The sequence below is a fragment of the Sminthopsis crassicaudata genome, chromosome 1 (assembly GCF_048593235.1).
Source record: "Sminthopsis crassicaudata isolate SCR6 chromosome 1, ASM4859323v1, whole genome shotgun sequence".
Taxonomy (NCBI): Eukaryota; Metazoa; Chordata; class Mammalia; order Dasyuromorphia; family Dasyuridae; genus Sminthopsis; species Sminthopsis crassicaudata.
Genome location: NC_133617.1, coordinates 695,562,803 through 695,578,306, shown reverse-complemented (window position 1 = coordinate 695,578,306; position 15,504 = coordinate 695,562,803). Strand labels below are relative to the sequence as shown.

The 15,504-nt window shown below is 38.2% G+C and overlaps 1 protein-coding gene across 1 annotated transcript in view; it reads right to left on the bottom strand.

The window, feature by feature from the left end:
- The window catches only part of ACAD9 (acyl-CoA dehydrogenase family member 9), a 45,615-nt gene extending 38,809 nt beyond the window's left edge, over window positions 1-6,806 (bottom strand). Inside the window, exon 1 of the mRNA XM_074283696.1 lies at window positions 6,467-6,806. Within this exon, the coding sequence (XP_074139797.1) occupies window positions 6,467-6,637 (171 nt within the window). The 5' untranslated portion in view covers window positions 6,638-6,806. The remainder of the gene's footprint in view (window positions 1-6,466) is intronic.
- Window positions 6,807-15,504: the final 8,698 nt, after the last annotated feature.

Sequence of the window (15,504 nt, the reverse complement as noted above, 5' to 3'; positions counted from 1 at the left end):
ATAAAAAAAGACATAAATAAAAATTTCTTTAAACAAAAAATTTGTCTTTTTGAAACAATGTCCTACTTAGACTATCTATAAAATATACTGCTAAATAATGGACGGTGCTAAAAATTTTCAAAAGATGGCTTCTCAGACCTCTGTGGTTCTGAGGTACTTATTATTTTTGTTGTTTTATACCAAACAATTTAATAAACATCCTAGGAAGTTATTTGCATAGACTTTTCTGTTTGTCTTATTCCCTCTCATTTCTCATCCCAATGTTCTTCTCAGTTAAGTCATTTATAGGGGTGGCTGTTCCAATATACACCATCATGGATGGTATCACTTAAAAATAAAGCTGGTACCCTTCACATCAATTAATCAAGAATGAAAAAGGGAACTATGCTATGATATTATTTCAACATACACTTTCCCAACATAAGTAGATAACCTGTCTAAAATGTAAAAATATTAATTTAGAAGGAAAAACGATGAGATGACAAGATTGGCAAAATGGAGAAACTTGCAGTAAGAACAGCAGTCATATTTGCTTTATTTTATACTCAAGATGAAGACACAAAGTTTAACAGCAATATCCATTTATTAAGCACCTACTTTGTTGACAGCATTATATTAGATGCTGAGGATATGAAGACAAAAATGAAGGAGTGCCTGTTCTCACAGAGTTTATACTCTATTAGAGGTAAACAACACATACACATATTAGATATAAAATGTATTTAAAGTAAACTTATGGTCATTTCCTGGGGATGGCACTTGGCAGCTGGGGGAAGGAGATCAAGTCTTATGTGTGACAGTTAGTTGGTACAGTGGATAGAGCACCAGCCCTAAAGTCAGGAGGATCTGAGTTCAAATCTGCCCTTAGACACAACACTTTAAGTCACTTTAAAAAGTCACTGTGTGACCCTGGGCAAGTCACTTAACTTCAATTGCCTCAGCAAAAAATAAAATAAAATAAAATAAAAATAAAGCCTTATGCACGAGATGGCACTTGGAACAATCTCTGAAGCAATTTCCCTAGATTCTGTTGTTGTTTGTCCTTCATTTTCAAAGAGGACCAATGACATCACAGGATGATGTCTGGATTTGTAGATGAATTGGATTTAAGTGAGGCTCTAGAGATGCTCAGTCAACAGCCTCACTTCTTTTTTTAGGAATCTCTGAAATCCAGGGGCAAGACAACAATCTGGACAACTGATGATGGCCTGGGTCTGGATGGAGGACTGTGGGGTCTTCACTATCTCATCAAGCTCTAAGGGTCCTCTAGTGCCTGTCTCAGCTGACTTCCTGGCTGTTGAACAAACTGTTCTCCACCTATTCCACTGGGGTTTCTTCACATGCTTGGGGTAGACACCCCCCTAACTATTCTCAACTTGGCTCAGGCCACTGATTGAGACAGATGACCAAGCTGCAGGCACTGCAGGTGCTGTAGCTTGTAGCCACAGCTCAGGCCAGGTGAACACCAAAGAGGTATGAACTGCCATCACACTAGAGGTACTAGTTCTCCGTGAGTCCCATACACCCATTACACTAAGAGACAGGGTAAGAAGGAAAGGCCTTCCAAGGAGGAGGAGGAGAGTCAGCCTAGAAAACAAGATCTGGAAAATGGAATGTTCTGTGAGCACCTATAAGAAGATCATTTGGACTGGATTACAGAGTAAAGGAAGAGTAATTATGTGGAAAAAAGTGCAAAAAGTTGTGAAAGGTTTTAAATGTCAAACAGTGGAATCTGCCATAAAGACTCAAGCCACTGGAGTTTACTAAGGGAATAATATAATGAGACCTGTGCTTTAGGCACATCAATGACAGCTGTGAAGGAGGAAGTAAAGAAGAGAGACTGGAGGCAGTGAGACCATTAGGAGGCTGTTTGCAAGCGTGCAGATGAGAGGAGACAAGGGCTTGAACTATGGCAGATGTTGATGGGAATGGAGAGAAGATGAATGTGAGAGATGTGAGGGTAAAACCGCTAAGATTTGGAAAATTAATATCTATATGGCAAGAGGAAGCTTGTGCGCCTTGGAGACTACAAGGATGGTGGTGTCCCAAAAGAAAGAGAGGTGCCAGGAGAGAAACACAGTTAGTTTTTTTGAACATAATGTGTTTTAGATGGCTGTGGAACTTCAGTTTGAAATGTCTAAAAGACAATGGCCACATGAAAGTAGAACTCAGAGAAGAAGGTCAATGACAAATTAAAGCTGGTCCAGCAAAGCCAAGGTGACAAGAAGACCAAGAATAAACAAGCACAGGAGCCTACACCTGTAGGTATAAGTCCAATGGATTGCAACAAAGTGTCAGGAAGCACAGGATTCTAAGGACAAAGAATGATCCACTACTGGTCCTGGGATCCTTTCTAACTCTGTACCCAAGGACCTCGAAGCTGGTCTTAGACAAATTTGGTCTTCTGGAAAACACTTTCAACTGTGCACAGCTTGCACCATCAACAGCACTTACTGGAGAGCAACAGGAATATCAGACTGAGCTCTGGCTTTGAGGCCTCTGTGCTTTAGGGTTTGGCCCACTTGGCTACATTAGTACAAGTCTCTGCATTCTGGCAGCACTAACTCACAAAATAAGATGACTGGATCATGAGGTCACAGACATCACGAGATCATACACCTTTGGAATTGAAAGGAACTCTGTAGATCAACAGGTCCAACATCCTCACTTTAGAGACGAGTAAAGGGATGTGCCCCAAAAAGCAGACCTGGAAATGGAAGCCTACACCACTGATTCCAAACCTTTTTTCATACATGCCACCCTATATGCACAAGGAGATAAGCTTATGATGCTACATGGCATAATAACAGTTAAGAGTAAGGAGAGTGTAGATCTCTACCCAGCTAGAGTTGCAACTGCTGGTTTTTAGTGTGATGTTCAAAAATACCCCAGAATCTAAAGTCATTTCTCCTGGACTCATCAACCACATATTGTGCTGTACAGCTATAAGCCAGGGATAGGACTTATGAGTAAAATATTAGTCTGGCAGAGCACACTTTCTTCAAAAGAAGTGGAGTAGAATAGAATAGCATTCTAAATTAAGATCCATTCATAAGGAAATCTGGGAACCTGAAGGGAGAAATTGGGTAAGGAGCATTTGAATGAGGATCAAGAGAAATAGAAGTAGTATTGTTTTAGGGATATACCACAGCTGCCTAGGCAGAAAGGTGGAATCAAGTGAGGCATTTGGAAAAAAGATAAAATCTTGGCACAAATAATGGGATACTATAATGATAAGGGATCCAAACTTTTCTCTATGCTAACGGCAAAGCAGCTAAGAAATATGTAACTAATCTCAAATGATAATTTCATCTTTCAAAAGATGAAGTGAAAAGGGGATTTGCTATTCTCTGCTTGACTGACCAAAAAGGAGGTACTAGTTACTAAAAGTAGAAAATTACAACAAACTTAGGAGCAAGATAAAATATAACAAACTGGGTCATATTGTCAAAATTGGCACTCTAAATATTTTTATTCAGGGCCTACAGATCTGGACCAACTGCTGTTTGACCTAAGGGACCCTATTCATTTTGCCTTTCTCCTAGTACCTATTATTAACACCTATGCCAAATGGGTCAAAGTTGTACTTTAATGTTCCCTTAAAAGATGTGCCCCGGCCTTGTTTAAAGTTGCCCCACTTAAATTCAATTACTTCGGTTGCTACTCTTGGAATCATAGGACATTGGATGATCCCATATACAGGAATACATCTAGTTTCTATGTAGCTACATGGCTTTTTAGTCAAAGATGACCCTATTAAAAATCATAAAAGTATAGTGTGTTACTGGATAAAGATGAGGCCACAAAAATGATTAACAGACAGCAGAAATGCAAGTTAAATGAAGACATAGTCAGATGGTTTCTACATGTTCCTAGAAAGTTCAAGTCACCAGGCTCAGTCTAGGTAGTGAAATAATGGGTAGATTGGATGGTTGAGTTGGTGCTATTAATCAAAGGGATAGAGATGCATTAAAATTGGAGTGGGGAAAATGCTGAATGAGAGAAAAGAGAAGGGAAAGAGAGACAGGAAGGCAGGAAGGATGAAAGAGAGGGAGGGAGGGAGGAAGAGAAAAAGAGAGGAATGAAAGGAGGAGAAAGAGAAAAGGAGGGGAGAGAAAAAGAAAATGTCGATTACAGACCAGGGAGGTTGATTTTGTTTACAGGCAGAATTCTAGAATACCATTACAAGAGTTACTTTGTGAGCATTTAGGAGAGATGCAGTTATCACTGAAAGTTAGCTCCCTCAAGAACAAGTCATTCCAGACTAATCTTGTCCTATTTCAGACAAGGCAACAAAATGACAAACCAAAGGAATGCTATGGACACAGCACTTGTTGTTGCTGACCCATTTCAGTCATTTACAATTCTTGGTGACCCCATTTGGGATTTTCTTGGTAAAGACTGTTGTAAAAGAGGCAAACAGGGTGAAGTGACTTACACAGCAAATAAGGAATGAGGCCAGATCTGAACTCAGTTCTTCCCGACTCCAGGTGGAGTTTTAGATCCACCTCACCACCCAGCTGACATAGTATACTTAAGACTTTAACAAAATAAATAATGAAACTTTTCATGCAGCACTTATGGACAAGATGGAGGGTATGGCCCAGATCCGTGGTGTTAAACTAAAACAGAAAAGTCTATGGTCATACATTAACTTAGAAAATCACAAATTAATATGATCTAGATTTTATTTTTTATTAATTTTGTTTGACATTTGCAGCATTCAGGCCGTTAGTCACCTCTGGACTAGATGATATATTTTAGGTGATAAGACATTTAGGTAGATTTGGATTTTATATCTAGATTAGTCCTTAATGAGCTAATGTCAATGTTGGGGAAGGATTCCTTGCCCTAATCTATGGTTAGCAGGACTCTGCACTGGGGCTCGAATTTCACCTTCAATGATGACTAACATTCCTGGGCTCCAGTTTTCTCACCTTGAAAATGAGGAAGTCGACCTAGAGGATCTCTTAGGGTTTCTTCTGTGATTTTACATATTACTAGATAAGAATAACTGAGAGACAGCCTGTGTGGCTGCAACTGGTATCTATATGTTAGAAATTCTGGGAAGAAATAGACTGGTTATAGAGAGGATTATGGGGATTGAATGGGATCACAATCTAGTATTTTGACCTTTTTGTTGTTTACTTGCTTGGTTTGTTTCCTCTTTTGATCTGATTTTTCTTGTGCAGTGTGATAAATGTGGAAATGTCTAGAAGAACTGCACATATCTAACTTATATTGGATTACCTGGAGTCTAGGGGAGGAGGGAAAATTTGGAACACAAGGTTTTGCAAGGGTGAATGTTGAAAACTATCTTTGCATTTATGTTGAAAAATAGAAAGCTATTAGTACATTAAAAAACTAGGAAGATATGGACAAGATTCGTATGTGACAAGATTATAGGAAGCAAATAAATGACATCCCCGAATGGAAGGAGGTGATACTCACATATAGTCACCTGAGCAGAAACTAGATCATCAACAGACTTCAGAAAACTACTAAAGGTTGTCAGCAAGGTGAAGCTGAATGCAAAGCTGTACTTGCCATTCATCTGGCAGGACACTCAGAAGGGATTAAGAAAAAATGGACAACTAGTTACAGTTTAAAACTGTATTTAAAGAGGTTTAATCTGGCAGTGTCCTCCGGATGGAGAGACTTCTATAGCAGTGACTGACAGGGATGAAGGTTCGCAGTAGTTTGCTGCTGTACGTGGTCAGAGGAAGTACGGAGAGAAAAGGATGGGAAAGAAAAAACACTGGGGAACTTTTAAGACTTGAACTTGAGAGTCAGCTCTGCGTTAATTTCTGGGTACATTGCCACATACATGTTAAATACAGTTTCCAATTCGTTATTACCTCGCAGATGAAACTTTCAAAGTTTCCTAAAGTTTGTTGATTACAGAGCTCCTGCTTTGCGGGTCTAGTTTACCCCCTGCCTATACCGCGAATCTTGTCCATGCGTTTAATCCTGCCACTAATTCCCAGTGTGACCTTGGACTAATCCCTTCCCTCGGAGCCAGTTTCCTCACTTTTGGCTGGCGATCTGGGGAGGGCTACGGCCCTCTTCTCCGAAACCATTTAAGAAAATGCTACGTTTTAGCTGGAGAAAAATGAAAATAAAGATGCATTTTTTCCTCTCCGATTCAGGCTGGTGGAGAACTAGGTCTGCCCGGGGCTGTCCGCGCTCGCCGGCCGGTGCAAGGGTCAGTCGGGGAGGGCCTGGGAGGGGGCCTGGAATTACGGAGGACCCCGGCCCGCCTCTGGCACCACGCCCGCCTCCGAGAGGGAAGCGCGGATTCACGCCCGGGCTGCAAGTGCGGCTGAGCCTCGGTCCCGCCCATTGATGGATGAAACAAGTGAGACTCGGGCTCCCACACCGGGCAAACCACAGGCTGGACAGGCGGGCCCGGAGCAAGGGTCAGGGAGGTCGTGACTCCCTCCCCACAAGCTGGGCCGGCCGTTACCTTCTGGATCTTCCCCAGGAACAGATCCTTGGCGAAGGACGAGCACGGCGGGCCAGTGCGCAGGAGCCGCCGCAGGCTGCCCGCCGCCAGCCGCCGCTGGGAAAGGGCGCCCAGAGCCCGGCGCGAGCCCACCCGGACCGCCCGCAGGAGGAGGACGCCGCCACAACTCATCACGCTCCGCGTGCAGCTCTCAACCTGCAGCCGAGGAGCTCCTGGAGCCGGGAGACGTGCAGGCGCCTCCCGATGGCGTCACACGTGGGCGCTTCCCGATGGCGTCACGAGCTGGGAGGTGCCCTCCATTCAGCTTGTCTCCGGTAGTCCCGATTGCGGCTGCGCACCCCAGGCTGTGGCGCGCGGAGGCCAGGCTGCTCCTCTTTCCCTTTCCTCCCTCTCCCTCCTCCTCCCCACTCTCTCTATTTTTCGCTCCACTAACGCAAAGCTTTCTAAACTACGGGTGGGCAATCCCTATGGGGAGCGTAACTGAACGTGGAGGTTAGGAAAAATTTGGCAACAGCAAAAGGTATGAAATATTCCATCATTTAAATCTTTATTTAAAGTAAACAAGCTGGGGCCGCTAGGGGGCGCGGTGGATGGAGCACCAGCCCTGAGTTCGAATGTGCTCCCAGACTCTTATAGCCCATCCTACCTGTGTGACCCTGGGCAAGTCACTCAACCCCAATTACTTCAGGAAAAAAAAAGAGAGAGAGAAATAAATAAAGTAAACAAGCTGGGGGCCGCTAGGGGGCGCGGTGGATGGAGCACCAGCCCTGAGTTCGAATGTGCTCCCAGACTCTTATAGCCCATCCTACCTGTGTGACCCTGGGCAAGTCACTCAACCCCAATTACCTCAGGAAAAAAAAGAGAGAGAGAAATAATAAAATAAACAAGCTGGGGCCGCTAGGGGGCGCGGTGGATCGAGCACCAGCCCTGAGTTTGAATGTGCTCCCAGACTCTTATAGCCCATCCTACCTGTGTGACCCTGGGCAAGTCACTCAACTTAACCCCAATTACCTCAGGAAAAAAAAGAGAGAGAAATAATAAAATAAACAAGCTGGGGCCGCTAGGGGGCGCGGTGGATGGAGCACCAGCCCTGAGTTTGAATGTGCTCCCAGACTCTTATAGCCCATCCTACCTGTGTGACCCTGGGCAAGTCACTCAACTTAACCCCAATTACCTCAGGAAAAAAAAGAGAGAGAGAGAAACAAATAAAATAAACAAACAAATCCTCAGTATCCAAGTTTGCTTCATCTTTAATAAATGGCAAAATTAGATGTATATCAAAGAATTGTTTTTAAATAAATTTGTGACTTACCAGTAAATGCTTGATTTGTACACCTGTTTTATAAATCGATATTCCCAGGCAGAGGAAAAATTTCTAAAGGTGAAAAGGGGTCATGGGTGGAAAAAGTTGTGAGAAGCCCATGACTAAAGTAGGATAATTCTGGATTCCTAGTCCCGTGATGGAGCTGAGGTACGGTATTCAAGCATTTAGTAATCGCCTATTATGTGCCTGGAGGCAAGCACGGGCTGCCTGCTCTCACGGAGTTACTCTCTCAACTGCATGTAAATGACTGTTCCTGTGAGGTGCCTTTGGTACCCAAGGAAGGCAATGGGATGGGGGAAGGCACTTCCAGGGGATGAAGAGATGGGGATCTCTGTTAATTGCCTTCAATTTACTTGTCTCTATCTAGATTTTTGTGAATGGTCTCCCAGGTTAGAGTGTGAAATCCTCAAGGGCCAATACATGTCAACACTTTGGGAACCCACACTCTTAGTCTAGACCCTGTAGAAATTGAGTGGGATGCCTAGATTCCCAACCACTCTGTGGTAAGCTAGAAACGAAACCCCAAGTCCTCCTGGTTTTGAGACAGGCTTTCCAGTCACCAACTTGTGGCCTCAACCAACAGCTTAAAGTTAAAACTCAAAGGAACTAATTTCTTTTTTTTATTAATTATAGTTTTTATTTACCAGATATATGCATGGGTAATATTACAGCACTGACAATTGCCAAACCTTTTGAGGAATTAATTTCTTATGCTTTGGTATACATGTATTTTATGCTAATTGACAATTTTAAAAAGAATCTTGGACTAGGAGCTAGGAGGATTAAACATAAAGGACTTCCCTGTTGGACTCCCCCATCAATCCTGGAAAATGAAATCCATTAGAGCGTAGGGGCTACAATGCCCCTGAGTAAAGGCAGAACAAATTAAAATGTAATTGGGAAATATTTAACAAAATAAAAACTCAATAGAATATATCTAATGATAATGTGATTTTTCTAAGTAGGAATTCAAATGTGACTGAAGGACCCCCTTCTATTTGAGTTTGACACTAGAGCTTCAGAGAAGTGACTGAGTACAAAGATAGTTTTTCTGTTCAAGGGTAACATGCTGCTACTCTCAACTCCTCATTTTAATATAGCTCAACTCCCATTGTGTGTTAACCAAAGTTGATTGCCACTCCTCTTCCAAAAGAATATATAAGTCCTGAGTCTGCTGCCATGATTGTCTCTGATCTAAGAGAGAGGCCAAATTACCATCCTTTTGTTAATAACCTTCTTATTAATTAATAAAATTAATATTGATATTAATTATTAATAAAATTGTTAATTTTTAAATTTAATTAATTAGTTAAATTAAAAATTAAATCTTAAATCTTTTTGATTGTCATATAGGAAAGATAGGATCTGATTCATTTTCTTATTCAAAATGAACCCCTTACCGTTGGACAAGGAGATCTGACCCAAGATATAGAGTCACTGATGTCCATCTTAGTTCTACGAGTCTGTGGCAGGTATGTTAGTTAGCCAGGTAATAACCAATTATTAGAATGAGAAAAAAGGTGGGTTGGTCTATGTAGCATTTCAGCTGCCTAATTTTCTGAGAAGCAGTATAGTATAAAGTGTTGAATCTAGTATCAGAAGATCTAGGTTTTATAAATCTAGATTATAGGTCTATTTTACTTCAAATACTAATTGTGTGATTCTTAGTAAGCCACTTAATCCTTTCCAGTTTCTCAACTGTAAATGGTGATAATATACTACTTATCTCTCAGGGTTGTTATAGGGAAAACACTTTGAAAATCTCTATTGATTCAAGTTGTTATTATTTATCTATAACTGAATAATTTCAATCTTTCCTAAAAAGGGTGAGATGGAATTCCATTTATTCATTCAATTCACTACTCTAGCTTCATTCCTTAAAGATAGTTTGTGTTGAAAAATCCTGAAGAGTAAACTTCTGGTACAGCCAGCCTAAAAGTTTTGTATTTGGAGAGATTAGCCAAAGAACATAATCTAAGATCCTCCAAATTTGCTTCAACATATTAGTACATGGATATATTGTATTTAATTTATACTTTAACATATTTAACAATATTCAACCTGCCATGGGGGGAGGGGAAAAATTGGAACAAAAGGTTTGGCAATTGTCAATGCTGTAAAATTACCCATGCATTTATCTGATAAATAAAAACTATTAAAAAAAAACAACCCCCCCCCAAAACCATAGTAGTACATGGGAAGGGAAGGGTATGACAAGAGATCAAAGTTGTACAGCTAATAATTATATCAGATAGTATTAATAACTAGCCCTGACCATGTGTGAATTGGCAATACATAAAGTGGGCTATAAGAAATGCTTCTTCAGCAGTAGGTTGTTTTTTTTTTTTTAAGTCTGTATGCTGCAGAATAATGTAAACCAGATGACTGCCATCTCATATTGCTAGTCTGGAAATTGCCTATATTAAGAAGGTTATGTAGGTGGATTTTCTGTACTTTTCCACTATACTTATTGATTAGTGTTAATCCTTTCTCTGGTACAAATGACTAAACAACACAGAAAAATAGTGTAAAAGTTTCATGAATTGAAAAAAATTAGCAAGTACTTTAAAAAGTATTTTTAAAAGTGTTAAATATATTTTAAATGAAATTGCAGTTCTGGAAAATAATGTGAAATTACTCAATTATTGACTTGTTCACAGTCACACACTTTTTAAGTGGAAGGGGCTGGGACTTCTGATTCTAAGTCTTATGCCCTTTCCTCCATACTCTGGAATCTAAACTAGGTTGGGTATTATTATTATTTATTATTATTATTTTTTTTTCCTTTTTGAATCTGGAATTGTGATTTCAGTCAGAAGAGAAATTGTGAAAACTTGCTCATCTGATAAAGATCAGAAACTCCTTTGCCTTAGAGTTTTAGAGAGTTCCTTGAGGCATTGAGTGAATTACCTGCCCTTAGCTACACATCCAGTATGTCACAAACAGGTATTGTTAATTGTTAATTCCATAAGTCACAGTTCCATAAGATGTGTAGTAACTTGATTTATTACAACAGAAAAACATATGCACGTGGGGATTCCTTATAACAAGTATAAAGGAGAACTCTTTACATAGTAATATGTATAGTTTTTCAAAGCTAATTAGACTGTCACTATATCAATGAAGCTTATATGATCTGGAAGAAGGTTAACCGGAAAATGTATAATATACTTCTGTTTTTGTTGTTGTTGTTGTTGTTAAGTTGGTTCAGTCATAAAAATCCATCTTCTTGGCAAAAATACCGCAATAGTTTGGCATTTCCTTTCCCATTTTACATTTCTCTACATTTGTCATTTTCTTGGCCCATTTTACAGGTGAGGAAACTAAGGCAAACAGGGTTAAGTGACTTGCCCAGAAGCACACACAACTAGTGTCTGAAGCCAGATGAATCTTCCTGATTCCAGCCCTCAGCACTATTACCATCCATATTACCATAATGCTTGTATAATTCTTGCCACCTGTACTTAAGTCTTACACACAGGTTTTCTTGCTAAGATGTGTAGGTACAGAGCATTGCTTGTGAATTCTGCTGATTTATAGTTTAAAAAATGCAAAACTTTTTGCTGGTTTTGAAATCTACATACAGTGAGAGTAAGTATGAAGACAATTCCCATTCTACTTATGGACCCTTCAGAAAATGAGCAATCAGGTATGTCAGAGGACCAATGAATTCAGTCACACTGCCTACCTTGCAGAAGATGACATCCTATTAAGCTGGAAAAGTTGTGAGTTGCCAAATGGTCAGTGAATTAGCTGCTTTCTGAGGGAGAATTAAAATGTAGAAAGAACCTTTCACAAGATGGAGGTTAAGTTGGTTTGTGTGCAGATTATACACAATAGTGAATATATATACCATATGGGATATGTAATTTCTCCATCTCTTATTTACTCTGCTAAGCCTATACTGTAAGGTCTTTGCTCATTCCCAAAGTACATTAGTTACTATGGAAACAGTGTTGGAGAAGGTGGATCATAAGCTCTCAGAAAGCCACAAATGCAATAACTGAGTTATCATTCTCGGCACGTTCTGCAATTTACACTGTATTCTGATTAATGGAAAAGGCCCTGTTGGATAGCTATGTCCTTTTATGTTATGTACAATAGCACTCACCTGTCTAACATTTCTGCAGTGTTTACAGTCAGTAAATTTCCAGCTTGTCTTCTGGTGGATGCTGCCGACAACATTAAGAAACGTGAGAGAGTGTAGTATTTTTAACACCATTACAAGTGTAACTTCTGTTACAAGAGACAATTCTACTAATAGCTGAGGCAATAGGGATGTGTACGTATATATATATATATATATATATATATATATATATATATATATATATATATATATATATATATATATATATATATATATACATACACTAATATTAATATAAGATTATAAATAAATAGTTTATCACTATTAAATATATTAATATTAACATGCTAATATTAATATTTTAAAGGTTAATTAAGACAATATATTATACTAAATCATACTATCATATATAATTAATATAATATATAAATTTTTAACATATACTAATATATATGTAAATATATATTACATTGGGCAGGATAGACCCATGACCACATTAGGCACTCAGGGGCCTTGACATATACAAGGATGACTGTACCCCAGCTGCATATCTTTAGTCTCATCTTGCCACAATTACTCAAGAGGTGACAAGGAGATGTTACCCAACAGTGTAAAGATTTAGAGGCATTAGGTTAATCCAGTGTGTTGCATTCTCCAGCTCTCACTTAAGACATTTCTTTTGTATTGAATTAGGAAAGAAGGAGAGAAAACCCATCTGGTAATCTTTGATTCCTTCAATTCTTTTTGCTGACTGGAATCAGTGAATCATTCAACAAACCTTTATTAAGCACTTACTATATACCAGGAATTGTGCTTAGTTTCTTGTAGTCTGATGGGAAACAGCAAACAAACATGTACAAACAAGCTAAAATAGGATAAATAGGAAATAATGAGGGGGAAGATAGAGTTGTCAATTAGTAATGACAGCATTGATAGTAGCATTGATAAGTTAGCCAACCAGTGATATTGGTAGAAAATAGAAGGGTGCAGTTATTCTCTTAAATGTATTCTGTTAAAGTTCTGAATCCTGGTTAGTATATGGATATACTATATGCACATATATATGCAAATGTATGTGCATGTATATGTATATATATATATATATGTGCGTGTGTTTCATGTATACTATATACTACTACATGTATACTATACATGTATAATTATAAATATATGTATTAGAATATATAATATCTGTGTACAGATTATTTATATGTTAGTATATATAATGTTTATATATGATTAGTGTTTGTGTGTATATATGTGTGTGTGTGTGTGTGTGTGTGTGCATTTATATGCAAACGTGGACACATAAACACATGCAATGTTTATGTGAACCAAAGGGATTTACAATAGTAGGACTATCCATTTGCTTCTTTTGGAAACTAGTAGAATGTACATTGCTTGAAGATAGGGCCTGTCTGTCTTATTTATTGTATTTATATCCCTAGTCCTTATCATAGTATCTGACACATAGTAAATACTTATTAAATGCTTATTGATTTAATTTGAAGATGGTCTTTACCACTGATCTGCCTTTTAAATTTTAAATTTGGTCATATGACTTTAGAACAAGAAGGAGTCTCAAGTCTCTTCGTATGGTGCTTGGCACAGAACATGTGTTTAATAGATGTTTGTTGATTGCTTATATTATTAATTGGGATAGAAGCATGGAAGGGCTGACAGAAAAGTGGCTATGCATTTCACACTGGGTGCAACAGTATTCAATTTCATTTTCTTGTTATCAATAAATCACTTGATCTCTCTAGGTCTCAGTTTTCTTGTCTGTGAAATGAAAAGAATTGACTAAATTATCTTTAAGATAACTTTTAGCTCTAAATATTGTCATTTTTTACTCTGGTATGCTAATAGTTACCAAATGTTACTCAATTCCTAAATCCTTTGAGAAGAGTAATATATAGAGGGTAGAAAACGCATTTAAGTTTTGATAACGGGAAAGCAGAGAATAATTGCTTCATGTTTTCCTGAGGATCTAAGTATTCAATTCTAAGGAAAAGTTATACTCTTTGAATCTTCCCATTTCAATCACTGGAAATAGTAAATTGTATTGACTATTCCTCAAAGCTCATGTTCATAAATTATGTCACTCCATTATTTAAATATTATAGTTTCTATAATAGTTTCTATAATCTAAAATGTATAAAACTTATAATGGATACATCTTGCCTATAGGATATAGTCAAACACCTTAGCATGACATTTTTTTCTTTTTTTAAAAATTTATTTTAATTTTAAAAAATTAAGAAAGAAGAAAAACAGAAAAGGGATGCAAAACAAAGTAAAACAAACCAAAAGAGAACATTGTCATGTGCCCAGAAGAACATTAGGGAGGATTCAAAATATATAAAAACAAGTTACCAGTTCAACAAATTATATATACTAGTAGAAGAAATTATATTCACAAATGAGTGTCCATTTTTTACTTCCTTGTAAATTGTTCTTTTGTTCTCTGTTGCACACATTTTTTACTTTATTCTTTTTTTCCCCTTCATTCCCTCTTTCCACCATCCCCAAGCAGATTGTAGTTAAGAAAGGATATATTTATGTATACAGATGTAGATATATACATACATACATATCTTTTCTATTCTTGTTGACTCTGCTCTACTCCTTAACTTGCCTTGTTATTACTTAACTTCCCTCCACCCATGTATCCCTCCTTTGTCTTCTTCCCTCACCCTTTGCTTCCCCAGCTGCCCATCCCTCTCCCTTTCTTTCTTTATAGATTTTGGAGGGTGTCATACCTTTTATAGTATATATGCTTCATGGTATATATTGTCTCTTTAACTCATTCCTGATGTGAGTAAGTTGTTAGAACTACAAGCTCTTCTCCTCCTTCTAATTCTATGTCTGTTCTTCCTCTGCACCTCATTTGTATAACATATTTACTATTTTTACTTTAAATTTGTCCCAATCTTTCTTTTGAGCTACCTTGTAGTTGATATCAATCTTAAACATATGATATACATTGCCCATATTAAAAAAAAAATTGTCCATGTTGAATTCTTTAAAGTTGATCTTTGATATTGGCTCTTATAGGTTAAATTTTCTATTCAGGTTTGGTTGATAGAAAATCCTGAAAATCTGAAAGTTTGTTGAATGTTCATTTTTTTCTCATTCAATATTAAACATAATTTTTCTGAACATGATATTTTTTGGCCTCAGGCCTAGCTTTTTTGATTGTTAGTGGATATGATTCCAGAACCTGCAGTTTTTCTTAGCATGACATTTAAGGCTACAACCTGCCTCTTAAACCTTATTTTCCAAATCCCCTTATAGGAAGCCTCCTCTCTGGTCAGTCCAGAGACTTTTTTATAGTCAATCCATACTTTATTTTTAAATATTATACTCACTCCAGCCTCCTGGCTTTGATTTTGTGCTATTTCCTCTGAACTAAGAGGCCCTTTGGGATAGCCAGGTGACAGTGGATAGAGCACCTACCTTGGAATCATAATAATGAGTTCAAATCTGGCCATAGTTACTAGTTGTGTGAACTTGGATCCTGTCTGTCTCAGTTTCCTCATCAGTAAAATGAGTTGGACATGGAAATGGCAAACTCTGGAATCTTTGCTAAGAAAATCTCAAGTGGAATCAGAAAATCATAAT